The 16,229-nt window shown below is 41.5% G+C and overlaps 1 protein-coding gene across 4 annotated transcripts in view; it reads left to right on the forward strand.

The window, feature by feature from the left end:
- Window positions 1-1,944: 1,944 nt before the first annotated feature.
- Window positions 1,945-16,229, forward strand: part of LOC130920932 (putative methyltransferase NSUN7) — a 30,711-nt gene continuing 16,426 nt past the window's right edge. For 2 of the 4 annotated variants that reach the window (XM_057844486.1, XM_057844484.1), the window contains exons 1-6: window positions 1,966-2,174; window positions 5,161-5,364; window positions 8,310-8,368; window positions 10,766-10,899; window positions 10,969-11,121; window positions 11,223-11,406. In XM_057844486.1, the coding sequence (XP_057700469.1) occupies window positions 2,132-2,174; window positions 5,161-5,364; window positions 8,310-8,368; window positions 10,766-10,899; window positions 10,969-11,121; window positions 11,223-11,406 (777 nt within the window). In that variant the 5' untranslated portion in view covers window positions 1,966-2,131. Of the gene's footprint in view, window positions 2,175-5,160; window positions 5,365-8,309; window positions 8,369-10,765; window positions 10,900-10,968; window positions 11,122-11,222; window positions 11,407-16,229 lie in introns of those variants that run through there. The other 2 variants (XM_057844485.1, XM_057844489.1) reach the window with 2 other exon arrangements.

The raw sequence follows: 16,229 nt of genomic DNA on the forward strand, positions 1-16,229 counted from the left end.
TCTTCAAACATTTCGTTTGGCTCAACAAATACACTGGATGGCAATATTTAGTCACAATATACAAACTATCTGAGGTCTCGTACGTTGTGAAGCCAGCACTCAAATGACCCTGACACATAGGCAGAGTTTGACTTTGGGGCAGGTGGGGCACAACATGTTGATGACCCCAAAACGTAGTGTCAGCAATAAAATTAACTTATAAGAATATTTATGATAATAAGTTGACAATGAGCATTTTTTGTTTCCCATCATTCTGGAGGGGAATTCTAAATCAGGCTGCTTAGGCAATACTCTTCGCCAAGATCATCATCCATTGAATTTGGTACACCCGCCGGTGTCGTGCCAATGTAGTTACCCCAGTCAAAAATTGTATCCCCTGGGCGTAGCTATATGGAGGTAGATTTGTGTCTTTATTATTCTATCAAAAAAAGTCAATAAAAATACACACGGTCCCAGGCTTCAACTGGGAAGATTGGATTTTTCTCTTTTTTCCATTAAGGTCCCATATTATTTGAATTAAAAAATATATATATTGTGTGTTTTTATGGAAGAATGTCAAAGACTTTTTGACACCAGGGACCTACTTTGAATTGTTTAGAAAATCTGCTTTAAATATTGAATTTAAAATATTATTATGAATGAAACAGTGTAACTAATCAGTTATCTTTTCCATATTGTAGGACCCCACACTAATTTTCCCAAATCAGTTTATAATATATTTTGCCACTGAAAAAATTGGCTGTTTGACAAACCAATAAAATATTTTACTCTAATAATTAGCTTTTTCAAAATCTTGTCTTCTAATAACCTTTTCACTTTCCCTCCTGGCTTCCGCGGATGCAGAGAGAGGTAAACACATTCCTCCTCTTCTTTTTTTCCATTAAGGTCCCATATTATATGAATTAAAAAAATATATATTAGAAGCTAAAAAACACATCTTTTTCAGGGGTGCCAATAATTATGGAGGGCACTGTATATTACATATATATATATATATATATATATATATTTTATTTTTGCTGTAAATAATTGAATTTTACAAACCACATAATGTCTCAGAATATGACAAATTTGTCAGAATTATCATTATGTTGTCTTTTTTTTACATAATAAATATTAAGAATGATTTCTAGTGTATTTTTGAAAACCAGCCATCCAAGCTCTAAGCAATTTAAAAAAAAAAAATAAAAATAAAAAAAGATACACATCTTGTTGTCGGTCCGAAATGCTATCAGTTTCTTGCTTATTATCATATTGTTTCCATGACATTCTAAACTCCAGCCACCATGTCCCTGCACTCAGTCATGCATGACTACTTTATAAGAGAAAAGGGAGTGGGAAACAGGACACTGCAGTGAAGGAACTTCAGACTACTGTCAATTTCTGCACATTTGGGCTTAAGAGCGAGTGTACTCGTCAGCAAAGACGAAGACTGCAGTTGATAAATGTAAAATAAATAAATAAATAAATAAATTCAAATAGCTCGTCATCACTTATGCAAATTATACTAATCTATTATAGCCTTTTCTTCCAGACCGAAAGCTTTTCCTTAGCAATGGAAATACGCATAAAAATCTGTTTGTTATTCATTCATTATTCCTATTCATACATACACACTCATTTGAAGATATTTTGTTCCATTCTATGCAATCATGGTGGCTGCAAAAGCTGATTAAACCCCACAATGTTTCTGTTCTACAAATTAATCCACTATTCAGGAGTGAGTGGTCTTCAGAACTTTACCCTTATTGTGGAGTCATGCCATTAATACGGTGTGTGTCAGACATGATTGAAGCAGGTCACAAAGAGGCGGCCCGCTGACCATTACTTATTCATGTTACAGTTTCCAAGAGGGTGTTTGATTGCAACAGTAAGAGCCTTTAATTATCTTCATCAGACCGCAGACCAAGTTGCACACTCACAAACAACGAAAGGTGGATTATTCGCTCACTTGACGAACAATACTTGTAATCGGTCCACCGGCTCAAGGAGGTTAGATTGAGTAAAAGTGAAAAGAGGTCCACACAAGTGCTTGACATCTCGAAGTTAACCCACACAATTGTTTGTTTGTCACCTACATGGCTGGACCAAGGAGGTGGAAAGAAGAGTCGTCAACTCAAGTCAACAGATAATGGAGGAAAAGGAGGCACTTAGCTCTCTACCTCTTACACCAGGTAGTAATTCGTGTTCTGGTGCTAAAATGTGGATTGAAATTTACCATAATTTTTGGAGTATAAACTGAGACCCTTCCACTTTGAACCCTGCGGTTTATAGTCCAGTGCGGTTTGTCTATGGATTTTTCAAGCTAAAAAGCTGCATGTCTTTTGGTGCAAATGTACCATAATCAGTTTTGGTAATAACGCCGTTAGAGTATAACGACGTTATTTTTTCCCAGTAGTCAGTTATCTAATTAATTACTTTTCCCATCTTTGCAACGCCGTTACTGTTAAGGGTGTGACAAAATATCGAAACGGTGATATATCGTGATACTTTGTATCCCAAAAGGTTATCGATATGCTCCTGTCAAGAATTGAGATAACGTTTTAAAAAGGTGTCAGTTAAAAAAAATTGCCATTGACGGTGCTCGACGCCCAATCCATTTAGACTGGGAATGTTCGTTCTTTCAAAACTAGAGCATTCACAGTCATTCGGTCGGATTTTCGGGGCATTTACAGCTCACTTGCTTTTCATTTTAGGGCATTTACAGGTCATTTCCTATTGAGTTTGAGTCACTGCCTATTTATTTGGGTGATTCTCTAGTCACTTCCTGATCTGTAACGCAAAATAAACAGCAAGTGACCCATAAAATACCCCAAAATCAACAGGAAGTAACTGAAAATGAACAGGTAAATGACCTTAAATGGCCCAAAATTACTCATTGCCTGGCATTGGCTGCCACTGACATCCATAGACGTGCAATCCGTTTGAAGTGGGAGGGATGAACCCTCCCAGTTCAAATGGATTGGACGTGTACTAGTGATAAACTCATTCCAATTCACAGCAGAAGCTTGTTTTTCTGTTTATTAGTTTTTGTAGAATATCCTAGAATGATTTCCTGACCAATGTATCGAAAATCGTTGTATCGCGATATCGCCAGATCATCGTTATCGTGAGCTTTGTATCGCAAATCATATCGTATTGTGAGGTACCAAGAGGTTCCCACTCCTAATTACCGTTACTGAGGAAGTGAGTGGGTGTGTTACTACAATTTGGTTTAATGAAGTGCGAGTTGTCCGATTTTGTCACATCTGCTGCCCGGAGAGAGCAGAGGGTAGGGCGTGGTGACGCCATTGCAAATGCGATGATGATTGGCTGGGTAGGCGGATCATGCAATGCAGGGGCGTTACCGGGGGGGGGGGGGGGCAGTGCCCACCTAAATCACGCTCAGCCCACCCAAAGAAAACTGGATGTGGTACTAACAGCAGCGTGGGCACCGTGTATGTTATCCCATTCATATAGTACTGATGTGTTCTAAGTTTTAACCTTTGTGTTGTTACCTCCTCTTTTACCTTAAAAAAAAAATTTTTTTTAAATGAAATGTTGGTTTTGTTCCTAGGGGGCGCTACACACAGTTACACATATTTTGATTATTATATATATATTATTTTTTTTACATTTTATCAAAATTTTCACCAGTGTTCACTTGGTTGTTGAGTTTGGTGAGTTTTGAAGCATTCTGAAGGGGTCAAAGTAGGGCTCAAAGCGTCGGCGGGATAAAGAATGACTGCTAGGTGGCGCTACATAGTGTATTTGGAATTTGTCTTTACACGGTATCAAAGATTGCACCTGTCATGACCCGCCTGCCGATTTTGGTGCATTTTGAAGCATTCTAATGGGGTTAAATTGAGCTCAAAGAGGCTGCGGAACAAAGAATACCGATAATAATAATAAATAAATAATAAACTGAGGAACCACAATAGGTTACTTAAAAAAACATTGTCACCTGCATGTCCATACTGTTCAGTTATGGATGTGTTCCAAGTCAAATAAAATCAAATCAACTTTCGTTTAGACCAAATCACAACAACAGTTATCTCAAGGAGAAAACATAACATGTTTTAAGGTGCAGTAGCCCTACGCTGGATTTCGACCTACTTGAGCATTGTAGGTTTTTTGCCCCCCCCCCCCAGGTAAGACTGATGCCCACCCACACCTGGCATCTTGGTAACACCACTGATGCAATGTGTTGTCAGTTTGTCAACGGTCAGTTTACATTTGTGTTTTCTTAACAGACTAATATATTTGATCATAGACTTCACTATCAGTTGACGAGACGGCTTCTACAGACATTGAGCCACGGCTCCTGTAGGGGGCCGGGCCAGGCAGAGCGTCTTAAGCTTTCACTGCAATAAACTTAAACACATGCTGCTTTCTAACTCCGGATTTAGGTAGAAACAGGACTCAAGTTTTAGTGCATACAAGCAGGCAGGAATGTCTAAAGAGTGATTTGGTCGAGGACTCAAGGTAATTATTATATAGAATAGCACCATGCATGCGCTTTGTAACGTTGTGAAAAAAATTAATGGAAAAAAATTGCATAATTTTAGCTTGAAATATTTCCATAAAATGTTTTTTTTTTTTTTTTTTTTTTTTTGCTTTTAACAAATAATCTAGACATTTTTACGTTTATATCTATAGAAATTCCGGGATTTACGCACATATTTGCAAGAATTTTCAACTTAAAAAGATCTTTATTTTGTGATGGCCGCCATGTTGGATTTTGTATCACTACACAATAACTTTACATTCAAATAATAGGCTAATTTTCGGCCAACTGCCCGTTATTTGGCAAAAAAAACCCTAAACATTTCTGCATCCATATAAACATATAATATATACATATAACAACATTTAGAACATGAAAAGTAACATCATTTACTTTGCTGAGTAACTCATTACTCTTACAGTGAGGTAACTGAGTTAATAACTGACTTACTTTTTGGGAGAAGTAATTCATAACTGTAACTAATTACTTTTTTAATAGTACGATTAACAACACTGACGATAGTACAATTTGGACACCTGCATCTTTGTGTCCAGTGCCCAGTTTTCTTGTCAAATACAGTATGAAGGTGCAGCTTATCGTCCAAAAATTACGGTACTGTCATCACATCCTGTCAGTTTTATTCTTCAACTTAATCCTTCTCTTTTTTCCCCTAGCTATCCCTGTCAATGACATCGCTACTCCATCAGACCAAGCCTTCCTGCAGGCGGCGGCCATCTTCCAACATGTACTTGCAGAGAAACCGATTAGGCATCAGTATGTGCATTATGAAAAGAAGACGGACATAGCGTCACTGCCGGAGAGCGGGGACAAAACAACTGCGCAACAAGCCTTGCAGCTGGTGTTTAGCACCCTCAAATGTATACCAATATCAAATGAATATTATTTGAACTAAAAAGTTTGAGAAAGAACATGTCCACTTAAATGCAGTACTCCTAATTCAATTTAATAGTCCAGAGCAGCCTATTTGTTGATTTATTTGGGTTAATAGGTGACACTTTATTTGACAGCAACGTCATAAGACGCTGCTGTCAAATAATGTAATGTAACAATATGTCAAATTCATCCTAATTCTAACATAACACAATCATGGACATTACTGAATGCTTATGACAGATATCATAAATTGTCATTTGGCAAATGATGTCACTAACTCCATTTATGTCCAGTTTGGATCTTTTACATCCATTCAAAAGTGAGATAATTTCCCAGATGACACCAAATGACATCTGTTATAAGCATTCATTAATGCTCAGGACAGTGTCATGTCATAATTATGATTGTCTTATGACAATCTTATGGCGCCACTGTCAAATAAAGTGTTACCAAATACCATAACGAGCAATTAATGAAACAACTGGCACAGTAAGTGAAGAAATTGGGAGCACAGAACAAGAATTTTGTCTGTAGCGCCGCAATGCATGCATGTTGGACAACAGTGTTGACAGCAGGTGGCATCAGAGTTTGACTGTCATCCCCAAGGGAGCAATGATGGCCAAATGAAGCTTCTTGAAGCAGTTAAGCAGCCAATTGGTTCAGAGCTTCATGGTGTTTTTTGGTCTTATGACAGTCTTGTGATGCCGCTGTCAAATAAAATGTTATCGGTTAATATCTTTTGGTGTAGATATCCCATAATACAGTGAGGACAGCTGCATTTTATAGTTCAGTGGGGCTTATCTATGAACAAATACCGTTTTTGTGTCTAATTTGGTTGGTGGCGGCTTATATTCAGGAGCGCTTTATAGTCTGTTTGATTTTTTTTCCCCCCTCCATAATATTTAACTCATTGCATGTCATTGATCACAATAGACGTCCGATTAATTCAAATTTGGAGGACTGGTTGTGAATGCTCATGTTTCAGTGCCACTAACAACGCTAGACGTCCAATCCATTTTGACTGCTATATGACCACGTCAATAGCAGCCAGTGAGTAAAAAAGTGAAAGAAATAATTAACTGTGAATTAAACAATGTTAGAAAGAATGTGTAATAAATGCGATTAATTGAACTTATAGGCATGTTTTCATTTTAAAATACATGTAGAGCTCTTCATTTCTTTCTCTACTTCCAGTCACGGAGAAATGCAATAGACGTATTGCAGCAAATGCACTGTTGTGATTATGCATGCGTTATATAAAGATTTTTAAATTGCTCTTTCTTAAAAAAAATTATAATAATAATAATAATTTCCAACTAAATAATAATGCTTAATTAAAAAAATATAAATAAACTGTAGGATTAACAATAACACTGGTTAACATTTTTTTCAATGTCAGTTGTTTTAGGTCTTTAGGTTTTTACTCATCTTTGTATGCGGAATCCAAAACTGAGCTAATTTTTTTTCTTTAAAGTTTACCTGTTTACCATGTTGCTACCACACTCGCCACACCTTTGTAAAAACATTGCAGTCGTGCCTTTATATACCATATATGGCGAAAAACAAAGACAAGGCAGAAAGAGCAGTTTCTGCTCTCGCACCCCTCTATATGGTAAATGGTAAATGGTGTTATACTTATATAGCGCTTTTCCACCTTTCAAGGCGAAATCAACTGCTGTATTTTATGCCAAAAAAACTGTTGTGTCAGATAGAACAATATGTCTTTATGCTGCCATAGCAGATTCATGGCGCATTGAGTCCCCGAACTATTTTTAATTTGTCTGTTTTACCCTGAAAACCCCCATTTACAGACGTCGCACCACCACTTTTGTTTCAATCCAGCCATAAAAAGGTAAGTAATTATATGTATTATCCAAAATGTCTGTCATTTTTAGGTTAGAATCATTAATTGATGTCTAATAATTTGTTAAAAAAAAAAAAAAAAAAAACCATAAAAAATTATTTACTTGCATGTTTTAAAGTTTTAAACAAATTACGTCACAATGAAAAAATTGCCGTCTGTAAAAAAGTCACGGATATCTACCTCATAACTATCACTTAATTGTATTTTTTTCGTTACTGTTGCATTTTCCCCAAATTTTTAGATCATAAATAATCGATCCAAACAAAGAAAAATTGGGAAAAAAAAAAACATTTAAAAGGGTAAATATATGAAAATGAAAATCTCAATTACTCCTTGACGTCTGCGATTTCTACAGCGTGACCCTTGTTACATTACCATGTTTCACCCATAAAATCCTGAAAAAATCCAGCTGTAGCCATTCACATCTGTGTCTTGACACTCGATGTAACATGCTGTATGGGGTTTTTGAATCGAAAAAAGGTAAGTACGCAACAATATCTCATTAAAATCATGGCATCTTTAATTCTGCTCTCGCATGCTCTCACCTCCAGTTAGGTATTTGCTGTTTATTATTATTATTTTTTTAAATGCCCTCCTGTTCAAAATTTTGCTTCCCCCAGAAAATTGACATTTTAAGCTTTCCAAAGATGTATCACACGAGCAAACAGGACAATTTTGCAATTTGGACAAATTGGGGGTCTCGGTGCGTAACTTTAAGTCACCTGAGTGTTTTCCGCCATATATATATTTTCATACATACATTTATTATTTTGGATGACACAAGCAGATATGTTAAGTATTGTGTTTTTCATATTTTTAAGAATACGGGGATCAAATATTAAAAAAAAAAAAAAAAAACTTGGCATAATAAAGGTAAACTGAGACCATTGACCATTGACTATTGGATTAAGCACCCAAAAAAAAGAGTTAAAAACAGCCATCAGACCTAAAACATTTTTTTCCAACTGTTGCACTGATTGAACCTCATTACATTGCACACCAGTACTTAATATTTGGCTAGTGAGTATACTGCATGTCCCTCAACTCAGACATGTTATTTTCCAGACCAAGATTTACTAGAAGAAATGATGATGGACAGTCGCTTCCACACGTCACAGCATATTGTAAGTCCCATCCTGTGTGACAAAAGTCCTATCTGAGTCCAAACACAATTTTAACGACAATCTCATTGACTATTAAATTGCTTTGTAACAGCAGAGTGTGGTCTTTCTCCACCCATATGCTTCCGCACAAACAGAAAATGGGGGAATGTGGAAGAAGAAGAGTGGACTTACAAGGCCATTTGTATTCACATCTGTGCATATAGTCAGCTCAGTTATAGTTGCCAAATGATGCATTGGAAGCTGAGGCAAGTGGGAGTTTGTAAATGACACAATAAAACATGTGATGACATTCACACACACAGAGGAAAAGTCTGTGAATGCAAATCACTGCGTTGAGGGTGGAGTGAAACACACCTAACAAGCTGACAGGTCATTAACGCTAGTGCCATAAAAATGGCAACCAAGCACACTAGGGAAGTAAAGTTTAGAAAATGAAGTACGATTAGAATCGACAAAGTCAGCACTTTTTTTTTCTCCTTCAAATGTGTGAAATTCAAGACCATAACTCCATAAGATATGAGTAAATGGCCAAATAAGACACATCTGCCTTTCAAAATTCTTTCACAAGAAAACTTTATTCATGTAAACTGACTACTGACCCTTATTTTGATCATTTTTTGGAAATTTGTGACTACAAACAAGTCTCTATTGCAAGGGTGTCCAAACCAGTCCTCAAAGGTCGCTGTGGGTCCTGGTTTTTGTTCCTACCAATCGAGCAAAGACAGTTAAACAAGGGCTTAGGTTTGCATAGGGACGGTAGGGACATAACACAACCAACTTTTTAGGATGATCGAATTGTCCCCACATTCTTTTAGGCAACCTTATTTGTAGTATGTAATGACTTCAATTATATAGGTCATTTAGATTGTCTTCCCATATGCCGTAAGGATAGAATTGACACTACCATTATTAAGTGAATTATTTTGATTGTGTTCAGACTTACATTTACACCTTTTCACTTGCTGAATGTGCTAGTCCATTTTTTCCCCCTCAAACACATGTTTGATTGGTTGATTACTTATACACCATGTTGACAACATGACACCTCCTCCGCCCCCTTCAAAGAGAAGGGATATTAGAAGTTTTTTTTTTCAGCCAGCAGCATCAGCAGCCACTGTAAGTAATGTAAAAAGATCTCAGTGTTGTGGAGGTGGGGAACACACCACAAATTTTGCTACTGAAAATCCGACCTGCATCAGAGTTAGCTTAACATTCAATTGTGTGAATGTACTAACCTGAAAAACTCGGGTAGGAAGCTGCTTAGAGAGAAGTGTCCTCCTGAATGTGTTTTCTCCTTAAACTGTGAGAAATGTAGTGAACCGAGGTTTACTCACTTCTTCCCAATTGTCATTTTTGTTTTATTTATGTGGCCTGAAAGCAGCCCAAAGGAGCTTTCATTTTCTGTTGAATTTGGCTGTGCTTGTAGGCAAAAGCAATAGTGTTTCATCTGAAGGAAGGCTCCATTTTTATTTATTTTCGTTATTCCCTAAGAAGTTTTTTCAATCATAATTAATTAATTTATTTAGACAGACAATGTTGAGTGGTCTTCAGAAAAATTTTTTTTTTTTTTTTTGCATTCCTGGATAGTAAACAGATTATTAACAATTTTTTTTATTGTGTATGTTAATGTAATTTAAGTTATGTTCAAATATTGCAATTTAGCTAATAAAATCCAGATATTTATGTTTTCAAAATGTTTCTTCAGTAGTTTCTGAAAACAAAGGTTTGAATCAAACTGTTAATCACCTGAATCAATACATACAGTGGGGCAATTAAGTATTTAGTCAACCGCTAATTGTGCAAGTTCTCCCACTTGAAAATATTAGAGAGGCCTGTAATTGTCAAAGATGGGTAAACCTCAACCATGAGAGACAGAATGTGGGGGAAAAAAAACAGAAAATCACATTGTGTGATTTTTAAAGAATTCATTTGCAAATCATGGTGGAAAATAAGTATTTGGTCAATGCCAAAAGTTCATTTCAATACTTTGTTATGTACCCTTTGTTGGCAATAATGGAGGCCAAACGTTTTCTGTAACTCTTCACAAGCTTTTCACACACTGTTGCTGGTATTGTGGCCCATCCCTTCATGAAGATCTCCTCTAGAGCAGTGATGTTATGGGACTGTCGTTGGGCAACACGGACTTTCCCCTTAATTTGTGGGGTAAAATAAACACATTGCCTTCCATGGGCTTCAGATCTCATTCTAGCATTAGGTTTCGGTGGAATTGCTCACATTTAGACATTTATGTAAGTTGCTCCGAAATATATTGGCAGCAATTGCTTAAAGGTAACTGTACCTTATTGTATTTTACTGTACTGTTTTAAGTCTGAGTCCAGAATATGCAAAGGTAAAAACAAACAAACAAAAAAACTAAAAGATAAAACCTAATTTCAGCCCAGCGATCTACTGCCACTTGCAATGGTGATGCTGTGCAACTTCCGGGATCGAAGCTTTATGCCGCGCGAGGGTTCAACAAATGGGGAGGAGCCCCAGCAAGAAGTGAGAGACCTAGAGTGCAGGCTACGCAAGTACGAGTGCACCGACACATTAATATCTGACCATCAAAACAGTTCTCTAAAATGTTCCATGTCTGTCAGGTGTAAAACCAAGTTGGCCGCCTCTCTAGCCCGCTGCAGGGTCAAACATGGCCTGCGCAGTGCTTCCGGCTTCCTGCCACAGCCTGTGAGGAGCAAACAACAGCAAGCGAGACGTATTCCTTGTTATGCATGGGTCAGCACTTACAAAACCAGGTCCTACCAGACTTTGCTATCTGATACACACATCAAGTTGAACCATCAAGATAATGTGAGCCAAATGTGCTCCTTTGAAAATCTCTCCTGATCTTGAACAGTGTGGAGGAAGTTTGTGAGAAGTTGCGGCTCAGCGGAATGTCTGAGGTGGACCACATTGAAGAAGTCTCTGAATCAACGTTCAGCAGAGACCCCTTTTGTGAGGACACACTTGTCCTACCCCAAAATTTGCTCACCTCTCTGCATCTCAACCACCTCATTGCTGATCACATGCTTAACGTGCAGGTAGTAATGTGTGCGTGTGTGTGCTAAATTATATGACTCAATATATAAGGATGAATGAGTTTTGTAGACCTCATTGAATGACTATTAGGTGTGTATTGATAAAATCACTGACACTGATGAAGAAAGCGTAAATAAAGACTTTTAATTTGACGTATGACGTGATGGGATTTATTGTTAGTAGCAAACTTTAAAAAGTGCTACAGGGAAAATTCATTAGCAGGCCAAAAAATAAGATTCAAGAAAAAAAAAAATTTAACTAAAAACTGCATTTTGGAGAAGTTGCATTGGAATGCTTCATAGCAGTCAGTCAACTCCCTTCAAATCACTTCCTGTTGATTTTGGGGCATTGTCACTGCTCCATTACGATGTGCTACCCAATTGCAATAAATTGCTACTGCGCATGTGCATAATCTTAACCTGCATGACTTCCTATCCAAGCTGTGATGGCATTATAGTTGTATTTGCAATAGATTCAGACACAGATTCATTTATTTATTTTTTAACCAGTTGGGAATGTAAATTGAAGAATAATGTTGAATTTATCACGTAACTATAGCGGCATCGCAGCTCCCCCCCATGAGTCATTACCTTATCGTGGTGGGGGGGTTTGTGTGTCCCAATGATCCTAGGACCTGTTTAGTCTGGGGCTTTGTGCCCCTGGCAGGGTCACCCATGGCAAACGGGTCCTAGGTGAGGGACCAGACAAAGAATGACTCAAAAGACCTTCTATGATTAGTACGAACATTGACTTACGATTTACCTCGCCCGGACGCGGGTCACCGGGGCCCCTCTCTGGAGCCAGGCCTGGAGGTGGGGCACGATGGCGAGCGCCTGGTGGCCGGGCTTGCACCCATGGGGTCCGGCCAGGCACAGCCCGAAGAGGTAATGTGGGTTCTCCTTCCCATGGGCTCAGCTCTTGTGGGAGGGGCCTAGAAGGTCGGGTGCGTAGAATGTTGGGTGGCAGCCAAAGGAGAGGTCCTTGGCGGTCGGATCCCCGGCTGCAGAAGCTGACTTTTGGGACGTGGAATGTCACCTCTCTGGTTGGGAAGGAGCCCGAGCTTGTGCGTGAGGTTGAGAAATTCCGACTCGATGTAGTCGGGCTCACCTCCACACATAGCTTGGGCTCTGGTACCAGTCCTCTCGAGGGGGGTTGGACACTATTCCACTCTGGAGTTAAGCATGGTGAGAGGCGACAAGCAGGTGTGGGCATACTTATTGCCCCCCGACTCGCCGCCTGTACATTGGGGTTCAACCCGGTGGACGAGAGGGTAGCCTCCCTTCGCCTTCAGGTGGGGGGACTGGTCCTAACTGTTGTTTGTGCTTATGCACCAAACAGCATTTCAGAGTACTCACCCTTTCTGGAGTACTTGGAGGAGGTGCTGGAGAGTGCTTCTTCTGGGGACTCCCTCGTTCTGCTGGGGGACTTCAATGCTCACGTGGGCAATGACAGACCTGGAGGGGCGTGATTGGGAAGAACACCCCCCCTATCAGAACCCGAGCGGTGTTCTATTGTTGGACTTCTGCGCCCGTCGCGTATTGTCAATAATGAACACCATGTTCAAGCATAAGGGTGTCCATATGTGCACTTGGCACCAGGACACCCAGGGCCGTAGTTCGATGATCGATTTTATAGTCGTGTCATCGGACTTGCGGCCGCATGTCTTGGACACTCGGGTGAAGAGAGGGGCGGAGCTGTCAACTGATCACCACCTGGTGGTAAGTTGGCTCTGATGGTTGGGGAAGATACTGGTCCGGCTCGGCAGACCCAAACGTTTTGTGAGGGTTTGCTGGGAACGCCTGGCGGAGTCCCCTGTCCGGAGGAGTTTCAACTCCCATCTCCGCCAGAGCTTCTCCCATGTCCAGGGAGAGGCGGGAGACATTGAGTCCGAATGGACCATGTTTTGCGCCTTTATCGCTGAGGCGGCCGACCGAAGCTGCAGCCGCATGGTGGTTGGTGCCTGTCGTATCGGCAATCCCAGAACCCGCTGGTGCACACCATCGGTGAGGGATGCCGTCAAGCTGAAGAAAGAGTCCTATCGCGCCTTTTTGGCCTACGGGACTCCAGAGGCAGCTGATTGGTACCGGCTGGCCAAGCGGCACGCGGCTCAGGTGGTCACTGAAGCGAAAACCCGGGCATGGGAGGAGTTCGGTGAGACCATGGAGAACGACTTCGGATGGCTTCAAAGAAATTTTGGCCCACCATCAGGCGTCTCAGGAGAGGAAAGCAGTGCACCACCAACACAGTGTATAGTGTGGATGGGGCGCTGCTGAACTCGACCAGGGATGTTGTGAGTCGGTGGGTGGAATACTTTGAAGACCTCCTCAATTCCACCAACATGCCTTCCCATAAGGAAGCAGAGCTTGGGGACTCCAAGGCGGGTCCTCCTATCTCTGGGGTTGAAGTCAATGGGGTGGTTAAAAAGCTACTCAGTGGCAAAGCCCCGGGGGTGGATGAGATCCGCCTGGAGTTTCTAAAGGCTCTGGATGTTGTGGGGTTGTCTTGGTTGACACGCCTCTGCAACATCGCGTGGACATTGGGGACAGTGCCTCTGGATTGGCAGACCGGGTAGGTGGTCCCTCTTTTTAAAAAGGGGGACCGGAGGATGTGTTCCAACTACAGGGGGATCACACTCCTCAGCCCCCCTAGGAATGTCTACTCAGGGGTACTAGAGAGGAGGGTCCGTCGGGATTTCGAATCTCGGATTTGTCCGAGATTGTCCAGGCCGCGGAACAGTGGATCAGCTCTGTACCCTCAGCAGGGTTCTCGGGGGGGTCATGGGAGTTCGCCCAACCAGTCTACATGTGTTTTGTGGACTGGAGAAGGCGTTCGACCGTGTCCTGTGGGGGTTGCTCCGGGAGTATGGAGTATCGGAATTCCTGATACGTGGGATCCGGTCCCTGTATGACCGGTGTCAGAGTTTGGTCCGTGTAGCCGGTTGTAAGTCGGATCCGTTTCCAGTGAGAGGTGGACTCCGCTAAGGCTGCCCTATGTCACCGGTTCTGTTCATCACCTTTAAGGACAGAATATCTAGGCGCAGCTGAGCCACTGACGGGGTCCGGTTTGGTGGCCTCAATATTGCATCTCTGCTTTTTGCGGATGATGTGGTGTTGTTGGGTTCATCAGGCCGTGACCTTCAGCTTTCACTGGAGCGGTTCGCAGCAGAGTGTGAAGCGGTCGGGATGAGAATCAGCACCTCTCAATCCGAGACTATGGTCCTCAGTCGGGAAAAGGTAGAATGCCCTCTCCCGGTCAGGGATGAGGTCCTTCCCCAAGTGGAGGAATTCAAGTATCTCGGGGTCTTGTTCACGAAAAATGGAACGGGAGATCGACAGGCGGATCTGTACCGCGTCTGCAGTGATGCGGACTCTGCATCGGTCTGTCGTGGTGAAGAGTGAGCTGAGCCGAAAGGCGAAGCTCTCTATTTACCGGTCGATTTACGTTCCTACCCTCACCTATGGTCTAGGGCAGGGGTCGGCAACCTATGACACGCGTGTCAGCACTGGCACGCGAAGGGTTAACCAGTGACACGCGAGCGCATGGCAAAATAATTTAAAATTTTTCTTTTTTTTTTTTTTTTTTAACCTGAAATTAAGCATTTTTAGTTGCACGCCTTGTTATTTAGGGCTTTACAGGAGCGTCCCTCCCGACCCCTCTGCCTATAGCGTTATTTGCGAACAATTATGGATTTTGAGCACACTTCCAGCTCTTCAATTTCTCAATTCCTGCGCTCGTCGTTTTTTTTTTCCCTCTGCGCGCTCAATTCTGCGCGCTCAATTCAGCACCCGCTACTAACGTGTCACGAAGCCAACCAGTCAGAGAGCTGGTGGAAGTACACAGTGTTACCAACCTGCACTTTTTGGTACTGTTACTCCAAGCCCCAGCGTGGAGGCCGGCGGGCCAGTAAGCGAGTAGATAGCCGGCGAAGCGCCGGCGTCCGCGCCGGGAGGCCCGTCGCTTTAACTTTGAATTGAAATCCCGATGTCACACCCTCGCCCCGGCGTGGAGGCCGTTCGCTTAAGATACGGGGCTGTACACCCCTGTCCCGGCGCATCGCAACACTCCGGTTGAACCCCGATTGCCAGCCGTTACGTCAGGGCAGTGGGTGAAGCAATGCTTGCACTGTAGTATGGAGTGGACCAGCGATTAACGTGGCTCGTTGCCGTCGATTCGTCCGGTGATTACTTCGGAGAGGTGGCAATGTGTATAAAAACACTGTGACGCGTTGGATGGGGTTTTACTGGAGACTTTTATTAAACAAAACAAAAGCCTCTTCTCTCCTTTTCACGGCGCTCTCCGCTCTCTCTCAACACCTTCCTTCGCTCCCTCTCTTTTTCTCGCCCAGACGCCCAGTTCTTCTTCTACGCTTAACTAGCAAGCCGATCATATTGTAGGGGACAGCGGCCCCTTGGGGATACCGGTAACAACTGGTTGCCTGGTTACTTCTGGTAGCTTTTTTTGTGCATTATGCCTCGAGAGAGTTGAGTGTCGCACAACAAGTGTCAAACGCCACTACGAGACAAAACATGGAAATTCATAGAAAGCAGGGCCAAGGAACACATTAAAGTAGGTATCTTTTATATCTGTAATATAAAATCTAAAATTGTGCATATAATTCACTGTTTAAGTTGCTAGTGAACAAGACAAAATGTAACATTCGGCTGTTCTGACTTTGAAGGCTCTCTGTACTGTGAGAGACCTGCACTGAGAATCACACCTGTTCCGCTTTGCATGCTGGGGTGTGTGTGTGTGTGTGTGTGTGATATGTTTGCATAAAATGGTGCAGCTGTACAGCTGTTATTACTGTTGCACTTATTTTCAAGTT

This window comes from Corythoichthys intestinalis, chromosome 8 (genome assembly GCF_030265065.1).
Source record: "Corythoichthys intestinalis isolate RoL2023-P3 chromosome 8, ASM3026506v1, whole genome shotgun sequence".
Classification (NCBI taxonomy): Eukaryota; Metazoa; Chordata; class Actinopteri; order Syngnathiformes; family Syngnathidae; genus Corythoichthys; species Corythoichthys intestinalis.